At 38.3% G+C, this 18,728-nt stretch overlaps 1 protein-coding gene across 50 annotated transcripts in view; it reads left to right on the top strand.

The window, feature by feature from the left end:
• The window catches only part of SETD5 (SET domain containing 5), an 83,327-nt gene that overhangs the window by 36,686 nt on the left and 27,913 nt on the right, over positions 1-18,728 (top strand). For 3 of the 50 annotated variants that reach the window (XM_072722209.1, XM_026016952.2, XM_072722204.1), the window contains 17 exons: positions 714-900; positions 1,721-1,945; positions 5,224-5,416; positions 5,697-5,802; positions 6,129-6,337; positions 6,676-6,734; positions 7,228-7,406; positions 8,346-8,384; positions 11,784-12,026; positions 12,594-12,742; positions 13,134-13,251; positions 14,014-14,123; positions 15,043-15,292; positions 15,629-15,709; positions 16,658-16,915; positions 17,562-17,882; positions 18,282-18,524. In XM_072722209.1, coding sequence (XP_072578310.1) covers positions 5,325-5,416; positions 5,697-5,802; positions 6,129-6,337; positions 6,676-6,734; positions 7,228-7,406; positions 8,346-8,384; positions 11,784-12,026; positions 12,594-12,742; positions 13,134-13,251; positions 14,014-14,123; positions 15,043-15,292; positions 15,629-15,709; positions 16,658-16,915; positions 17,562-17,882; positions 18,282-18,524 — 2,457 coding nt within the window. In that variant the 5' untranslated portion in view covers positions 714-900; positions 1,721-1,945; positions 5,224-5,324. Of the gene's footprint in view, positions 1-713; positions 901-1,462; positions 1,561-1,720; positions 1,946-3,554; positions 4,152-5,223; positions 5,417-5,696; positions 5,803-6,128; positions 6,338-6,441; positions 6,483-6,675; positions 6,735-7,227; positions 7,407-8,345; positions 8,385-11,783; positions 12,027-12,593; positions 12,743-13,133; positions 13,252-14,013; positions 14,124-15,042; positions 15,293-15,628; positions 15,710-16,657; positions 16,916-17,561; positions 17,883-18,281; positions 18,525-18,728 lie in introns of all 50 variants that reach the window. The other 47 variants (XM_072722226.1, XM_072722212.1, XM_072722236.1 and 44 more) reach the window with 31 other exon arrangements.

Below are 18,728 nucleotides of genomic sequence, written 5' to 3'. Positions count from 1 at the left end.
ACGCAGACTATACTTCCCCATTAGCTAAAAAGAAAAAAATTAAAATAGAAATAGAGGGAGATGCCTCAGTGGTGTGGCGCCTGCCTTCGGCCGGGGGCGTGATCCTGGAGTCCTGGGATCAAGTCCCCCGTTGGGCTCCCTGAGTAGAGCCTGCTTCTCCCTCTGCCTGTGGCTCTGCCTCTCTCTGTGTCTCTCATGAATAAATAAATAAAATCTTTTTTAAAAATAAATAAAACAAATGAAAAGTAAGCATAACTTTTGTTACCTCATGTTTTAAAACACTAATGCAATAAATACATACATACATACATACTAAGGCAGTATACAAGAAAATAGGATAATGTGTAGACCCTTTGCTGTACTTGTTTTATGTTTATCCTTTAAAAGACTTATTTTTAAAATGGCAAAATATGGATACTTGGGTGGCTCACTCTGTTGAGCATCTGACTCTTGGTTTTGGCTCAGGTTGTGATCTTAGGGTTGTAGGATAGAGCCCCACATCGGGCTCCATGCTTAGCAGGAAGTCTGCTTAAGATTCTCTCTCTCCCTCTGTCCCTCCCTCACTTGTGCTCACTCGATCTTTTTCTCTCTCAAATCAAATATATATATCTTTTCTTAAAAAAAAAATAAATAAAATGGAAAAATATTCAGTAGCATTTAGGATAAATTTGACAAACTGTCTGGTTATTAGATATTTTCCTTTTCTGTGGCAGGATTCCTCATGTCCATAACATGTTGGTTAAGGCTGTGCAGCTCACCCCCACTCTCAGAGTGGCCAGTCTCCATTAATTGGACCCCGTGATTTCCACTCTCTGCTGCATTGGACGTCATGAGCATTGCAATCCCTCTGGGAGTCACCACACCAGATACATCCTACTCAGATATGGCTGCTGGATCAGAGTAAGTGCTACTTTCTGGGTAGTAGATTTGTTACCAGTTTGTATGGAGATAACTTTCTTATGGGCCTCTAATAAGTATGCAGTATTTTCTAAACCCAAGCCTAGCCCACTCTAAATGACATTAGACCTTTCCCTTTTTGCCCATAGAAGCTGGAGGGTAAAAAAAAGAGTTAGAAAGGGGAGGAAAGAATTAGGGGAGGGGAGGTTCTTAGTAAATAATATAATTGAATTAAATTTGCGCAGTAGTGATTACATCCTCATTTGTTTTGATGGGTGGGGAAGATTGAAATAAAGTAGGTGTCACTACCTGCTTCTGTAGAGTTAATGATTATTGATGAATGGAGATAAAGAGAAATTCTCTCCAACTGATTTTCCTTGAAGGCCTCTTCCTATGTACTTCTCACTTGTAGAGTAAAGGGGCTAAAACTTTATATGGGCAGGTTACTTAAAACTTCTGATATTTGGGGTAGAAAACATTGAAAGCAGTGTCATCTGTTTTTATATAATATTCATTGCCTAGAAAGAGGACCTTCAAAATCAGTGGTACCAAACTTTTTTTTCAGCTAAGAGCAGCTTTAGGAATTCAGAGTTTGTCGAAAAGCCCAATCCCTAAAATAGACTCTCAATTCTTGAAGAATTTAAATACCAAATGGCAATGAAGGTAGGCCTTCATTATAAAACTTTATATATTATTATTCACAGTTTAAAAAATTTTAGCCTTTTGTATCCCTTCTCTTTTAAGTTGTCCAAGATTCCCCCTGCTCACAGATTCCCCCTCTTGTCCTTTTACCTCCCTTGTACCCAATCTTCCTTGCTTACAGAAAGGAAGTGGAAGCCCCCTACCTTTCAAGACGAAGTGGCACTACACCAGGATGTGAAAGTCCAGCGAAAGAGACCCAAGGGGCCTAGGGGGCAGCACACCCCCAGAAGCCAAGTCTATTCCAGGCAGTACCAGGGATTAGGGTCTGGGCTGGAAAAATCCTGGTGTTTTGAATATGTTCAGGTCCAGTTCAGACTCTTGATCCCACAGCCACTTCTTGAGTGAGGTGGGTGTTGCTCTAATTCCCCTGTTTCTCTTGCCATTTTCATAGTCCCTGGGGATTCTTTCCCCTTCAGCAAAGCAAAGCAACTGTACCAGAGCTCTGGGTTCAACTGCATCCCTGGTTAATAGTGGTTTTCTTCCTTAACACTGAGAATATAGTAAAGAGCATGTATATTTTCTTCACAAAGCCACCTAGGATTACTTAACTATTGTCTTCCTTAAAGAGGAAGACTTAAAATGAAGCTACCCCAAGAAGCAGTATACTATATTCTGGGGTAGGCTAGAACTGAAAGTTTTTGGCCTTATTCCCATATAAAAAGGACGATGGAGGGTGGGGGATGGGAAGGGTGGAAAAAAATTGGCTTTTTTTCCTGTTTTGTTTTGTTTTTATTTTTTTGCATGCCAAATAGATTTAGTTATGCTGGTTGCTGAGACTTCCAAGTCTACAGCTATTTCCCAAATACTTAAAAAATCTTCTTGCATTAGGAACTATAATTATATAGTGTTAATAGATTTTTATAAAGTCAACCACTACCTCTTACACGGATTGACTAACAAACTACACAGGGAGATAGCATTAATATTTGGGAGAAATTTCAACAGAGAGATTAAATCACTGACTTTGGGACTAGTAGAGAAAAAAGCCTAAAGCAATTGTTCTTAAAACTGGTGTTTTTCCTAGAGTGCAGAGATGACCACCCATAAATGCTGCTAGGGAGTCCAAAAGTATTTGTAGACTTTTGGCCTAAAAATTTGACTACAATGTTTCTATTTTCTGAAACATTTTCATCTGATTTCTTGACAGATTTCTAATAATGTTATAACTAATTATATCGTTACTCGCTTAGTATTTTTACAAAGCAAGAGAATGTCACCAATTAGCTTATGTACCATTCTGTTACATTTTAGATGATATTTGTTAATGTTTCACCATGCATATTCCACTGTCATGCATATTCCACTGTTTCAGGTACTCTAAGATTAAACTTGGTATGAAGGGCAACATACTCAATTGAGTAAGGGACCTAGACTTTACGGGATTTTAAATCTGATAACAGTATGCATTATGCATTTTTTAAGTATTTGTAGGAGAACTTCTAGATAAAACAATAAAAGCAAGGATTTTTCTGAATTTATAATTCTGCCATAAAAGAATTTCAGATATTTTCCAAGAGGTAGCATTATTGCAGCTGGTTGCATGTTGTATTTAAAACACAATCAGTGCCTTATCTGTTGTAAGCATGGCTTCTTTGTATATACCCAACTGTCATAGCAGTTCAAACATAGGCTATAATTACATTTGCATAAAATGGTTGGCTAATAAGGAAATGCAATCTTAATATTCCAGATTTTAATCCATATTTTGAAACATAGGTAAGAGTTGATATATATGTCAAGTATATTGTAGGATATAGTGTAGTTATCTGTCAGCATGTAACTATTTAATTAATAGCCTGTATGGATATTGCAGTTTCCTCATCAAAAGATATGAGCTTAAATTTTAATATTTGGCACGCATAGCAAGATGTTAAATGCTGTGCTTTACGAGAAAGTATTTTCCAGTGGGATGGCCTTTTAACCTCCACAATATACATTTTATTTTTATTCCCTAGACTTGCACATGAAGTGCATATGTTCATATTTACCCAGTTTGGAGATGGGTAAGATACAACCAACATAGCTCCATCTCCATGGCCATCTTTTATTTCATGCCACTTTCCTTTTTCCCGTCCAAAAGAATTCCATTTCTAATAAACAGCTGCCATGTTTCACCCCATGTGTTCAGTGGTACAAAATCTCTTATATAAAAAATATATATAGCTTTCTTGGAATACTTGTTTATTAAGTGAATTAACAATGTTGAAAGTTATTACTTTCTCTTAACTGTCCATCATAGAAACTAAATTCTACCTTCATTTTTTTAATGCTTGTTTGCTGTCAGTTTCATTTAGGAAACCCCACCTGTTTCCTAATACTCAGAGCTGATTGCCTCTCAGTGAGCCATGTCAGATCATCTTTTCTCAAGAATACTGACCTGCATTCTTGATGTACCCCACTCCAGTTCCCATCTTGCAGACACTCTAAAAGAATAAAATGCATGCACTTCACTAACAGAATACTTTCCTATGTCTAAAGTTCTTCTTCACCTAGAAATTACCTTTGCTGTTATTAATAAGATCCCTTCTCACAGTTTTGGAGCATATAACTGGGTGAGTTGGATATATCTCAGAATTTTCTTTTATCCCTCACTTCTCAGCTGACATTGCACCACATTGAACTGCACACTTTATTCCTGCCAAGTACTGTGTATTGTATACTAGACTTCCAGGCAGGAAAAGCATATGTTCCTTAATGCAAACTATGCATTACTTGATTTCCTAAAAGACTGTCTGATCTCTAAGGCTGAGTTGTATATGTGTTTGGGGTTTCTAATTTGTGAATCTCTGTTCTAGTTAATTTAAATGCCAGATAATACTTTATTGAGTTCGGCAAAGTCATACAGTTGCATTCCTTAATTATCTTTCAAAATTCCCTAAAACTTAACCAGGTAACAGTCACAGTTAAAAGTTCTTTTTTTCCCAAAAACTTGTATTTTGGAAAAAAAAAACAAACTTGTATTTTGTCCTTTGTTAGCTATGCCTTTTTATTATCAAGTAAAGGCTTAAAATTATATTTCTAAATTTGAGCATTTATAATTTTTTTATATTAATAAATTATACTTGAACAGTTTGCTTTCCACTTAATGAGGGTATGAAAAGATACTAAACCAAGCTTCTCAATAAGCCTGGTTACTTAAATTTCCTAAGATTTTCTCTAAAGATAGAATGTTACCCTGGTTTTCCAAACCAGTTAGGCGTAGTTGAAAGAGCATAGGATTTGGAGTTAGACATTATTTCAAATTCTGGCTCTGTCACTGTATGGACTTTGGTAATCTCACCACCTCAACTTCTTCTGTAAAAATGGGGTGCTATTTACCGTGTTTACTAGTTGCAGAGTAAATGAATTAACATAGATAAGAGCACCTAGAAAATAATGGGCAATCCAGAATGGTAGCCACAACTTTTATTATTTGTCAGTGGACAATAAAACTCTGAGTACAGTTTTGATTATTTTGAAGTTCTGTGGTATTACCATGCAGCTGTTAAGTAATTGTGTCCGTGATATGCTTGCATGTCATTGGTGGATGAGAAATTATTACTCTAATAAGATGTTTGGGGGTTCATCAAGATGAGAGGTATGATAAATATAAGATGCCATTGTTTTTACCTGTACTTTCTTCAGGGTATCCTGTCTTGGTAGTGAATGGAAGAGGGCCTGGTCCCTGGGGCAGTGCAGAAGGCACTTTCATCATCTCACTCACTGCAAATGTCATGTGAGGTTTCATGGAAGTATTAAGAGATCCAATTAAGAAGAATAGTTCTGAGTCTAAACCAGCCCAGAGTGGCTTCTCTAGGGGAAACTCCCTGCTCAGCTGGTACGTTTGTGTTTGTCATTAGGGACACCTTGTATTCCAGGTGCCTGCCTTGAGACATCTGCCTGTACTGGCTTCATGTTACACACAAATCCACATTTAATAATGCTCCTGTTATTTATAGGCCTAGTTATGTTAATCAGATTGTTTCACTGAGTTCCTTCTCTTATTCTAGTGGCTGGTGGTTGTGGAAAGAGGCGGGGTTAGCATGGGAAGTTAAAGTCTTAGTTTAAGGGAAGATTAGGTGTTATGCTATCATGCATTGCTTTTCGCCTTTGTGCAGCCCTGAATCTGTGGAGGCTAGTCCAGCAGTTAATGAGAAGAGCGTGTATTCCACTCATAATTATGGGACCACTCAGAGGCATGGGTGTCGAGGACTGCCTTATGCTGTGAGTATGCATTTGTTTCTCTCCAGAGCAGTGATCTTCTTGGAGTGTAATCCATTCTTATACATTGTGACTTTCTTGAAATGTTTATATGCAGCATGACGAAGTTGCCCCTTTTGCACTTCCCTGCCTCCAGCGGACGTCTAGCCCTGCATCATTGTTCTTGTTTTTATGTCCCAGTTGACCTTGGCATTTTGTTTTATCACTTTCCTGGTTGAAGCCAAAAAACAAAGGGTACTACTTTCTTCTTTCTTTCCATATGTACCATACTTTAGGGGAGAGAGGGGCCAGTGTTTGGACACTGTTGATTTAAAAAATCTTATTTTCAGGATCATAATTACGGAGCCCCTCCTCCTCCGACACCTCCTGCTTCTCCCCCTGTCCAGACGATCATCCCTCGTTCTGACCTGAATGGCCTGCCGTCGCCCGTAGAGGAACGCTGTGGAGACAGCCCGAACTCTGAAGGAGAGACTGTTCCTACCTGGTGTCCTTGTGGTCTTTCTCAGGATGGCTTCCTTCTCAACTGTGACAAGTGCAGGTAAGATCATGCTCCATCTCAGTTCAAGCCTGGGTTGCTGGGATTAGGGTTTCTTATTAGTAGGGAAAAGCTCAAAGTATTCTTTCTTGTGTTTGTTAATGTAGATGATTCCTTAGTGCTCCTTGGCTCGAATTCTCTGCACTAGGTGAGAATTGCTGACAACAAGGAATGAGAGATTGATGTTAAAGCTATTGAATTTGATATGAAATTTAATGTCCTGGAAACATTTGGTAGGTGGGAGGAAGGGGGTAGTATATGCAGAGATACTTCTCCCATGTGTGCGACAATGTGCTGCATGCTGTTGGAAGGACTACTTTAAGTTTATTTTCCCTCTTTAGGGGAATGAGCAGGGGGAAGGTTATTAGACTTCATCGGCGGAAGCAGGACAACATATCAGGTGAGCCAAAAATGGGTTGGGCCCATCTATTTTGACAGATAAATATTTTGTGATTTAAATAATCCTCTCAAGAACTCCTGTAAGTCTCCATGATCGCTAGCTCTTCATAGAAAAGAAAGCAGTTCTCTCACAACTACTGTTTAATTCTCTTGTTGTGAATTAATGTATCCAGAAACAATATCTTAGCCCCAGAGCAATCAAAATATTCCTTGTGAGCACACACACCAAATAAAAAACCCAGATCCTTCTCATGTGTTACACATTGAGGGAACTCAGTCAAGGGGTTAATATATACAATATAGAGCAGGGTTTCTATGCTTGATGCAGACAGACTCTTATTTTCATAAGGAATATGTTCTACATATGACAAAGTTAATGGAAGTTATGACTTCCTGAATAACGGAAAGGAGTAAAGATAAAGGAATAAGCTGTTTTTAATGCACTTTTGATGCTGTTTGCACAACATGTGACTATGAAATAACTTTCTTTTCAGGTGGGGATAGCAGTGCAACAGAAAGCTGGGATGAGGAGCTTTCTCCCTCCACTGTGTTGTACACAGCAACACAGCACACACCTACAAGCATCACCTTAACTGTTAGAAGAACCAAACCCAAGAAGCGGAAGAAGAGTCCAGAAAAGGGTCGTGCAGTAGCAAAGACGAAGAAAATCAAGGTATGGAGGGTAAAAGTATCTAAAAGAGAAATATATCTGAATTAGCCCAAATTCTGGACCAAGAAGGCGCCAAAATTCTCTTAAGTTTGATCCAGATGTTTTGAAGGGCCACTTTTGCTCTGCTTGCAAAAATCGGCTAATCTTTGTTGTGAACATGTAGACCAACCTCTCTTCTGCCACTTCATACCATCACAACTGGCACAAAGTTTCTTCTACTCCAAACCCCATCCCAGGTATGAAATCCCAGCCCCACCTGGCCAAGCCCATATGTGCTGCAGCCTCCAGTCTAGGCTTCCACTATCCTTCATTATCTCCCTACCTCCTCAGTCCCAAGGCACGGTCTGATATTCTTGTCCTGGTACATGCCCACATCATGTCATTGGGTTGATTGTTTTTTCCTTGTTTCAAAAAAGTTAGGAAGCATCTCTTGAATGATCTAGGCTTCCAGAGTGTTGTGGTCACTTTCCTGTATTCTCAACTAAAAAGTCTCCAGGAGAAACCTCTTCTGTTTTGTGTTCTTTCTTCCCCATCATGGCAACATTGTTGCTCCTAGGTGACTTGTCCACCCCTTGTTAAGGGGATTGGTCTTTGTTTCCTTCTTAATTTCAAAACTGGTAAATCTGCAACCTTACGAAATATTTTTATTTACTTTTTCTTTTAGTGTCAGGAGTGCATATAGGATTTAAGTGATGCATGCTCTTCCCTGTTAATTACCTAGTTTCACCATGGAAAGTGTTAGAATTAGCCTCAAAGTTCACTGGCCTTGAGCTACCCTTATTCTTGATAATAGTGTGGGGGATTCCATTGTATTTGTTACCTAGGAAAAAGGGGACAGACTAAAACACTAGTTCTTGCTTTAGTTTTAGTCTCAGATAGGTATAACTGTCATTCTTGGTACCAAGTTTTGTTTTGTTCTACTTGTTTTCCTCTTTGGGATAGGCATTTCGAGAGGGATCCCGGAAGTCCTTGCGGATGAAGGTAAGGGGTATTCTTCCCTGATGCTGTGTTTTACTTCACTGTGATCTTGCATTTTGGTCAGCTTCTTTCCTGACATTGATGGTCTGGGAATCTTGGACTCTGCTTTTTGCTAGTTTGTAATTGTTGCCATTCAGTATTCATAGAGGCTTTCTCTAAAGTAGGTTTTCTTGGCCATTTTCTGAAATATTTTCCCTTTCTGTAATCAGCCTTCATTTACTAGTTTTTCATTATTAGCTGCTTTTCTGGGGTGGGGGCAGTCAGGGAGGGGTAAGTGCCATTTACCAAACAAAATGAGGCTGATGTGTTCTGTCGTTGTAATTGGCCTCAACCTCAGGATTGAGGTTTTTCTGGTGATACAGGATCTCTTGTGTACCCACCCTAGCACCATGTGGGTTTTACTCACCAGTTGGAAGGATAAATTTCATCAGTTAGGAAAGTAGTATTATAGGAACTACTCTTACTGGAATTACTTAGTTTTGAACTGTTTTTTGTTTTGTTTTATTTTGTTTTGTTTCCTGGCATATCTGTTTGGTATATAAAATTTATATGGTGCTAGTGTTTCTTTTCTTCAGTTATCAAATGAAAGAGCTTACAAGGTGATACTGGGTAGTGGTTGAAGAATTAAGAAGTTATGTGCAGTGGATTAAAAGGACTTTTAGGTACTGGGTAGTAAAGAACAGTTTGCCCAAAAGAGATTTGATTATACTGTCTAGTATCTTCTTTACCTATGTATATGTAGGAGGACAGCATGGCCCCCAATTCATTACTTATGGCTTCAAAACATTCACTTAGAATTAAGATTGAATTGAATTCTATAAGCATTCCTGTCCCTAAATGTAAATGATGAAAAGCAGGATCTTTGCTGTTGATGGTTATATGGCATAAACATTAAAATCTTTTAGTAAGGAAAAGCTTTATAAAGATTAATATACATAAGTATATACAGAACACCAATGTAACTGATATTAACAAAGATCACAGGTGACACTTTATCTAAAATTTGAAGGCTTCATGTAGCGTATACCCATAAACAGGTTGTAAAAGTAATGAGAGAGGACTTAGAGCCCAAGAACATGTCCTGGATGTCTTGGAATAGAACTTAATTGTTATTTTTTTTGCTGGATCTGTCTCCTGTAAGAGGTTACATTTGCCTTAACTGCCCCCATTATTTTTGTCTCATTTGCTTAGAGGGGACCTTACTCAAACTTATGGGGCAGACATAGCCCTGATCCCAGCTGTTAAGCCTTTTTCTCTTTTATCAGCTAACTGTTGTAACTTGCCTCCAAATATCCAAAACCTTTTGAAGGCTATTGACTGGCTGCCCCAGAAAACTACTTATAAATCTCTCTATATGTAAATATTGCTTGCATTTTCAAGATGTTGACAGATTGTCCTATGGCATCCTAAAATTTAAATAATAAAAAAAATACTAGTCAGTTTGATTTTTTTTTTAAGATTTTATTTATTCATGAGAGATAGGGGGGTGGGGGGGGTGGAGGCAGAGACACAGGCAGAGGGAGAAGCAGGCTCCATGCAGGGAACCTGACGTGGGACTTGATCCCGGGTCTCCAGGATCACGCCCTGGGCCGAAGGCAGGCACTAAACTGCTGAGCAACCCAGGGATCCCCCAGTTGGATTCTTATATCAGAATTCTGATTAGGGTTACAAATTTGTACTCAGAATTAATTATTAATTAATAAGAGCACCAACAAAGATGTGGTTGAGAGCCATAAAGATGGAGAATATTTACCATTTAGATTCTAATCCCGAAGTCCAAAGAGTTTGCCTATTGGAGACTACCGTTAACCACTAGGTGCCAGTAACGTATGCACCCAGGTATGGTAATCAAAAATGACTTTACGTATTAGCAGATGTCCCCTGGGGACAAAAATCACCTCTGCTTGGGAACCATGTTCTAAACGTACTGAGTTACGGTCTCGAATACCCAGAAGAATGAGACAGCAGAGTAGTCAGAGTTGTATTATTAAACAATAGCTAATAACATAACAGTGGCTTCCAGTATACATTAAGTGTAGTAAGCCATTGGTTTAGTGATCACTGCTGAATGGTTAAGCCTGGCTACTGTTTGGGCACCTCTAATCCCCAGTCTCCTAAGCACCCTTATATCTAAGGTTTTGAACTTTTCTTTTGCTTAGCTACTCCTGATACCCAAGCAGGTGATACTGTGTTCTCAGTGTGTTGGCTGCAGTTGTTTCTTAGATCCCTTTTTGTATTGTTCATTCTTTTGGATTCCAATGAGAAGGGTAGAAAAGAAAGGCATTAATTTTTTCTTTTCATTTCCCTGTTCCTTGGGGAAAGGATGGTAGACAACAGTCAATCAAAAACAGTGGGACAAAAGTGAAAGAAAGCAGTTAAAATAGACATAAATGTTTTCTGTGTCATTCATGGAAAGTATATTTAATTTTCTTATGCCTATATTTGCAACTTTAGTATGGACATGGATTTGCAAATAGCTTTGGTACTATGGTATCTTTTTCTTCTAGTCATCACTGGTATGACATCATCACTATCCGTGTTTGTTTTGTTTTTCTGATGACACTTTAAGTCTTTAACACCATGGAGGAGAACATGTGTCAGACTTAAAGCTGTGTCTCTGTATCTCAAACAAAAAAACTAGACATTTAGGATAATGTTGTTGAGATATAATAATCTTTTCTCAGTATTGTCACCATAGAGGGCAGTGGTTTTCCTAGAGAAGTATAGCAAAGTACCTCTCAGCATTTTCTACACTCCATCTACCCACTCCCCTGCCCCTGCCTCACCTCTTGAGGGTGCAGCTGTTTAAACTGTCAGAAATAGAGCACTCGAAAGATGCACACCAAAATGATGGCTTTGTCTCAGAAATGAGATTACAGGTTATTTATTTTGGTCATGTGTATTTTCAGAATGAACATGTATTAATTGTATAATGAAAAAATAATTCACACACAAAAAAAAACCAAAAATATTCTCTTGGGAGTAGTGGAATAATATGAGTTGGTACACTAACACACGTATTCATAAGCATTGAAATTTAATCTTTTGAGGTATCTATGTTTGTTTTTATGAAGGTTTTCTTATGAACTTTATGTCATTCTTCTGATAACAAAATTTATTTCTGTGATTTTAAAATGGTCATAAAATCACAGTGATGATCCAAATTAATTTCTCCCTGTATTAATGAGGAAACTAAGCTTGTCTAAGAAGTTATTCAATGCCTCACATCTTAGTGGTAATGAAACCATGATTAGAAGCCAGATCCCCTAACTCCCAGGCCATTGCTCTTTTATGCCACACCGACTGCCAAGTGAAAATAAATTTTCTCTGGAAATTCAGCCTGTTTTCCTCCCATTTTTATGCATGGATTCTCCTAACCTACCTGACCTTTGTTCTCTACAGAATTCTCCTTCTGAAGCACAGAATTTAGATGAGAATACAACTGAGGGATGGGAAAATCGGATAAGACTGTGGACTGATCAGTATGAAGAAGCTTTCACTAATCAGTACAGTGCAGATGTACAGAACGCCCTTGAACAACATCTACATTCTAGCAAGGAATTTGTGGGCAAACCTGCTATTTTAGACACTATTAATAAGACTGAATTGGCCTGTAATAATACAGTTATTGGTTCCCAAATGCAGGTAAGGATCAAAGGGTAAAAGACTCCTATACGTAGTTGAGACCCTTAGGAAGAGGGTATATAATGGGATTATCATTTCTTTCAAATGTATGAGCCCCTTAGAATAACAAATTAGCCAGCTGTTGAGCATCTTTAACCAAAAGCAAGTTGTAGTGATTAGAAACTGGATACCTATTTTTTTAAAGTATTAATTAAAAATAGACAAATACGAATAGGAAAGTTTTATGCATCCTCAGTTTGAATTTTTAAGATTGATAGAAAGTTAAGCTTGTTCTTCCTCATTCTTGAATTAGACATAGAGCCACTAAAATCTTAATCATACCTTTTTCTATGATCTCTCTTGTGTTTTGTGAGGGACCAGGTGACCAGTTCATTAGATAGAGCCTGCTTCCTAGAAGCTTTTATCATTAAAAAATTTGTGATTATTAAAAAATAAAAACTGATTTTTGAGCTAAATAGCATACAAATAAAATCTAAAAATATTGGTGCCTTTTCCTCAGGAAATACTTTAGGTGTTTGCTGTGCTGCTGTTGCTATTGTCTAATGTTAATCCTCTGGTTTTATGCAGCTACAGTTGGGAAGAGTCACTCGTGTTCAGAAACACCGGAAGATCCTTAGAGCTGCAAGAGACTTGGCTCTGGACACTCTTATAATAGAGTATCGAGGGAAAGTCATGTTGCGACAGCAATTTGAGGTCAATGGGCATTTCTTCAAAAAGTAAGAACATCATTCACTGAGCAGTGAGGGCTAAAGTGGGCCTGGCAGAGCAGTATGGCTTTTAAAAAGATCCTGGTTGATAGGATGCTCTTGAGGAAAAGATTAGAGCTCAGATAAGCTCACACCTGTCTGCTATTTGTAGAAAAGTATAAATAAATCTGCAAATTGTTTAATATATAAAGTGGTAATGACTCCTTTCCAAGCCAAGCATTCCTTGCTTTGTGCTTGTTCTTTAATCAGAAGCAGACAAACATGTGATGTTTGTCAAGTTTAGGCATTGCAAAGGACTGCTGCTGCTTCTGTCAGCATATGCTTCATATTTGAGGTGATGTCATGGGGTGGCCCTTTTATTTGTGTTGAGAATTACAGGAATTTCAATTATATCCCTTAGACCATACCCCTTTGTGCTCTTCTACTCAAAATTCAATGGTGTAGAGATGTGTGTGGATGCACGTACTTTCGGTAATGATGCTCGGTTCATCAGAAGATCGTGTACGCCAAATGCAGAGGTAAGATTTCTGTAGCAACTTCTCTTTGAATGGAACCACCAAAGGACAAGTCTACTGAAGAGGCAGTCTGAAAACTTCACCCAGATTAATTCAAGGTCTGTAGATAATGATTATAATCTTTTATCATAAAAGACAAAAAAAATAACAGTGCATTTATTCTGACACGATGAGAGCAAGGAATGGATTTTCTTTCAGAAGGAAGAAATGGGAAAAAACAAATTTTGCATTTGCTAGAGAGAGAGCTAGACTGGATAAGAAGTCATTTAGGTTATATTAAAGAAATTACTATATGTTAGAAGATGTCCATTAGGCACAAACTAAGCTGTTTGGTTGCACTTTTTTTTAGATTTTAGATGATAGTATTGTAAGAGAAATTCTAGACATTTCTAGAATTCATTACTCAGTGCATAATCAGTGCAGCTACATCAAATGCTGCAAGAAAATCCCCAGAGCTTTCTCTGACAGGCTAAGGAATTTTAATTCTCTGATGCGACTGAGAAAGCTTTAAGATGTAGAGCAGAGCAGAGATCTTATCCCAATTTCTAGCATCTCAAGGTTTCTCCATTTATTTCAAGAAGTATTATAAATTTTCAAATAATTACTGTGTGATAGTTTCATGTCAAATGATGGAGTTACATAATAGACTCCTGTAACTCTTAAGTGAAGAGAAACTAATTTGGCAAAGGGATTTTTCTTTTTCTGTCTTATGGAGAGTTCCTGGTCTTTATGGTAAGTCATCAACCATAAGCCATGTTCACACAGGTGCGACACATGATTGCAGATGGGATGATTCACCTATGTATCTATGCAGTGTCTGCCATCACCAAGGATGCTGAGGTCACCATAGCGTTTGATTATGAGTACAGTAATTGGTAAGACCTACAAAACCTTTCATACATGAATGGCTTTGTCTTACATATTAAGCTTTTTTGTTGCTCTACTTTTGTTCCTTGTCATTTCCCCTTTTTCTAAACCTAATCTTTTCATAAATAATGTAGTTTTTGTCTAGAAATTGTGTAGGGAAAGACAGAGTTGGGGCAGTTTTTTTTCTAGAGATACATACACATCATATGTCACTGCTCACCAGTCTCCTAACCAGAGTTGTTTTGTTTTTATATCTTTATAAAAGCAAGAATAGTAAAAATGGTAGGTATGAAACACTCCTAGAAATTGCAGTAGCATCTGTTGTTATGCACACAGCACTTGTTCCAGGGACCATATAGAATGAAGGTTTTTAAATTCGCCCCATCCATTCGAACCATGTAATCTATCTGAATGTGACAAGGCAGAAAAATAGAGATGGCAAGTCATAGATAAATATGTGATGGATTTTGTAAAATAGATGCTTTTTTCTCCCTTGGTCCTTTTAGGCCAAAAAGATCATATGGTAAATGATGTTTAGCACAGGTATAAGAAGAAAAGGTACTAGGAATAAGTAGGGAATCACTAGATAAAAAATGAGGACATGGTAAAAGTAGATGCAAGGGAAGTATTGCCTTTTCGGCCTCTATTATTGATTCACTGCCCACTAAGTAGCATAAACACATTCAGGAGAACAGAACTTACTGAAATTTTCTTTCTTTTCCACTGACCATATGTAGGGAAAGAGTTAGGGTTACATAGCAAAACACCGAATATTGAAAAGTATTCATAGGACTCTAATGTGTCTATTTAACTTATTTAAAGATAATACAAGGGGAAATTACTATTTCTCCAAGAGAATCAATGGACTGTATGACTAATTTTGCAAGGGTACTGAGACAGGCACTTTCGGTTGTTTCTTTGGAGCAGTAATTATAAAGTGGACTGTGCATGTCACAAGGGGAACCGGAATTGCCCTATACAGAAAAGGAATCCCAATGCCGCAGAACCACCACTCCCACCTCCTCCAAGCTTACCCACCATCGGAGCAGAGACAAGACGTAGAAAAGCTCGACGGAAAGAGTTAGAGATGGAGCAGCAGAATGAGGCTCCAGAAGAGGATAACAATCAGCAACCAGAACAAGTTCCTGAGAAAGCAACTGTGTCCAGTGACCATGAGGTAATCTTCCCCTGGTCAGAGAATGTTGCTGTGGTATTGATTCTCTGCAAATAAAGAGGATCCCTGGTTGCCACATGTTGTTCTATGTAGGGAGTTTATAACAATACCTAAAGACCTTCATGTCAAGGTGGGTGTGGCAATAATCGAGAACATTCTTGCAGCTGCTTTCCACATTTCAGTTCAGAGTGTGGTACTTATCATGTGTATTTACCATGTAGTCTCATGAATAACACCATAAAGCATTAGAAATTGTTTCTAGAGAGTTTTAGCTGCCAGACAAAGATTGTTTATTCTTAGAGCTTAAGAGTACAGCTGAATATCACCTCTGTTCTAAAGGAAATAGACAATCCAGAGGAAAAAGAAGAAGAGAAAGAAGAGGTTACAGATGACCAGGAGAACCCAGCTCATAGCAGAAGGGTAGGTACCTTCTAACATCCTTTCATTCTTGCTACTTACTACGGCTTGTGAACCCCTTGTATTCTTTGTATCATCTCATTCTTTAACAAGATAGTATACTATCATCTGCACATGATGGTTTGGGTTTTTTTTTTTTATAAAGGAGATTTCATTATGATTTATTTATTTTTATATCTCTCTCACACACACAGTAGGCTAGTGACTATCATCTAATGATGGTCTTAAGAGATTTCTTACTAACAGTCTAGTTTCCAAAGGACTGCCTGATTAGAACAGAACACATACATGTAGGGGCTTCTTGTTCCAGAATTGTATTGAGTTTTGACGTAAAAATAAATCTTTTGATCACAGGGATTCAAAAATTCAGCTCTTTCCCTGAAGCCAGCCATATTTAATTCTAGTCTTGAGAAGCAAAAGAAAATCTACTTTGTTATTTTTGAATTCTGAAAGTCAAGAGAAAAATAGGTTTTGATGGCTGTTTTTCTTTTATTTTAAAGTTTCAAAGTAACTGGCCATTTTGATAAGTTTAGATTGACCTTTCCTTTTTCTACAACTCTTTGCAACATTAAAAAAAAAAAAAAAAAAACGTTTAGGGGCACCTGGGCTCAATCAGTTAAGCATCTGACTCTTGGTTTTGGCTCATGTCATGGCCTCAGGATCTAGAGATTGAGCCCTCATTGGGCTCTGCACTCAGTAGAAAGTCTGCTTGGGATTCTCTCCTCTCCCTCTGGTCCTCCCAGCTTGCGCCAGCACATGCATACTCACTCTCTCAAAAAAATAAATCTTTTTTGAAAAACAATGTTTTATTTTTAGTTCTTACTTCTGTTTTCTAAGATGTGTGTCATTTTACCAGCAAATGTCTTTAAATGTTCCGTTAAGAACATTTCTGAAAAAATATCTCCACCTCTTATTGAGGCTTCCTTCTATGCTAATGCTGTTTCTTTCTAGACCCGGGAAGATAGAAAGGTTGAAGCCATCATGCATGCTTTTGAAAACTTAGAGAAAAGAAAGAAGCGGCGGGATCAGCCATTGGAACAAAGCAGCTCTGACATAGAGATTACTACCACCACCTCAGAGGCCCCTGTGGGAGAAGAGGCAAAAACTGAAGCCCCTGAATCTGAAGTTAGCAACCCTGCTTCAAACATGGCCATCCCAAGCACTCCACAGAGTGTTGGTGTAAACACCCGGAGGTCTTCTCAAGCGGGGGTAAGAGATGGGAAGACTTCAGGCCTTAGACATCCTTCCTTTTACTAATGACAGTTATCTGTCTTTTGAAATAGTAAAAATCTGCATTTTCAGCTTCACCTTATATTGCAATAAATAAGGCCATTTTCATCAGCTGATATGTGGGATTCAGGGAGACAGAATTTGAATGACTAGACACTTTCAGACTAGAATGTAACTTCTTACTGTTTGTGGTGAGTTCATAAAAATCATTTCCTTTCTCTTTTGGCTCTTCTATGTAGCACAGTCAGGCGCCTGACCTTTCATAGGATTCTTGGTATCAATTCCTCTTTTCTTTCCCTACCTTGACGATGAATTCTAAGCTTTAAGCAAAACCTCAGTACCTGGGAAAGAAACAAAGCAAAGAATTACCTTCCCTGCTTAAGAACCTTAAAATTAGGTAGCTACCTTCAGCTGACTTTGTACCTATTTTATAAATACTTATTAGTAAAGAATAGGCATCTACTTACAGGCTCTTTGGCTGATTTGTGTAAATTTTTTTAAGGATTACATTTGAGATTAGTATTTCTAAATACTAAATATTCAGAATGCTCAAAGTGAGTAGGAGACTGGATAGAATGTTTGCTGATAAGAAATTTCTGGTAAGCATTCCACTGTGCTGTTACAGGATATTGCTGCAGAAAAACCAGTCCCCAAGCCACCTCCAGCGAAACCTTCTAGGCCCCGACCGAAGAGTCGAATTTCTCGGTACCGGACCAGTTCAGCCCAAAGACTAAAGCGTCAGAAGCAGGCCATTGCACAACAGGCAGAATTGTCACAAGCTGCCTTGGAAGAGGGAGGAAATAATAGCTCTGTAACTCCTACTGAAGCTGGAAATATAGACAGTTCAGGAGAAAACAGGCAATTAATGGGGTCTGACCCAACTGTGTTATCAGTTACTGGATCCCATGTCAACCGCGCTGCACCTAAATACCCCAAAACCAAAAAGGTAAGTCACAAATACATCTTCATGAGTCTAGTCTGGCAAGGGCTTAGTATGGTGAGAGGACCTGTAATCTCCAGAAAAAAAACAAATCACCTAAGTATTATTAGATTGAAAAGTTGTAGATAAAAAGCTTTGAGGCAGCAAGCTGAAACCATCCTACTACCTTTCTTTTGTTTCCTTAACTGTTTGAGCTTAAATTGCTGATAGCTGGAATAGTTCTCCCTTAATGATTATGGAAAGGGTGAAGGAAGATATCCTTGCATTCTGAATGCCCAGTTTACTCTCTGCAGCTGCTATGTCTACCCTTGTCCTAGTTTCTAGCTAAGGTTTGTCTTTGTGAGCTACACTGCTGCCTCTGGCTTTAACATCCAGCACCAACTAATGATCTTTTTTCTACCTTAGTATCTAGTTACAGAATGGTTGAATGACAAAGCAGAGAAGCAAGAATGCCCTGTTGAGTGCCCTTTACGTATCACCACGGACCCAACTGTACTGGCAACTACCCTGAACATGTTACCCGGTCTTATCCATTCCCCATTAATTTGCACCACCCCCAAACACTACATTCGCTTTGGCTCACCCTTTATCCCTGAGAGACGTCGAAGGCCCCTTCTGCCTGATGGCACCTTCAGCTCCTGTAAAAAGGTATGTCTATGTTTATGTGGGGTTGTTTTTGTTTTTTTAACCTAGGATGCCTATAATTGTGATATATCTAACATTTTCTAGACAGCCTTTCTCTGCCCATCTGAATTTATAACAAGTTCTTCAGCCATGAATAGTGATGCATCAAGAGTCAGTAGGATTAAAGTGGGATATATGCTGCATTTTTGGTGCTCACTTTGTGAGAAT

This window comes from Vulpes vulpes, chromosome 9 (assembly GCF_048418805.1).
Source record: "Vulpes vulpes isolate BD-2025 chromosome 9, VulVul3, whole genome shotgun sequence".
Lineage (NCBI taxonomy): Eukaryota > Metazoa > Chordata > Mammalia > Carnivora > Canidae > Vulpes > Vulpes vulpes.
The sequence above is the reverse complement of the archived record's forward strand: the minus strand, read 5'-3'. Positions and strand labels throughout refer to the sequence as shown.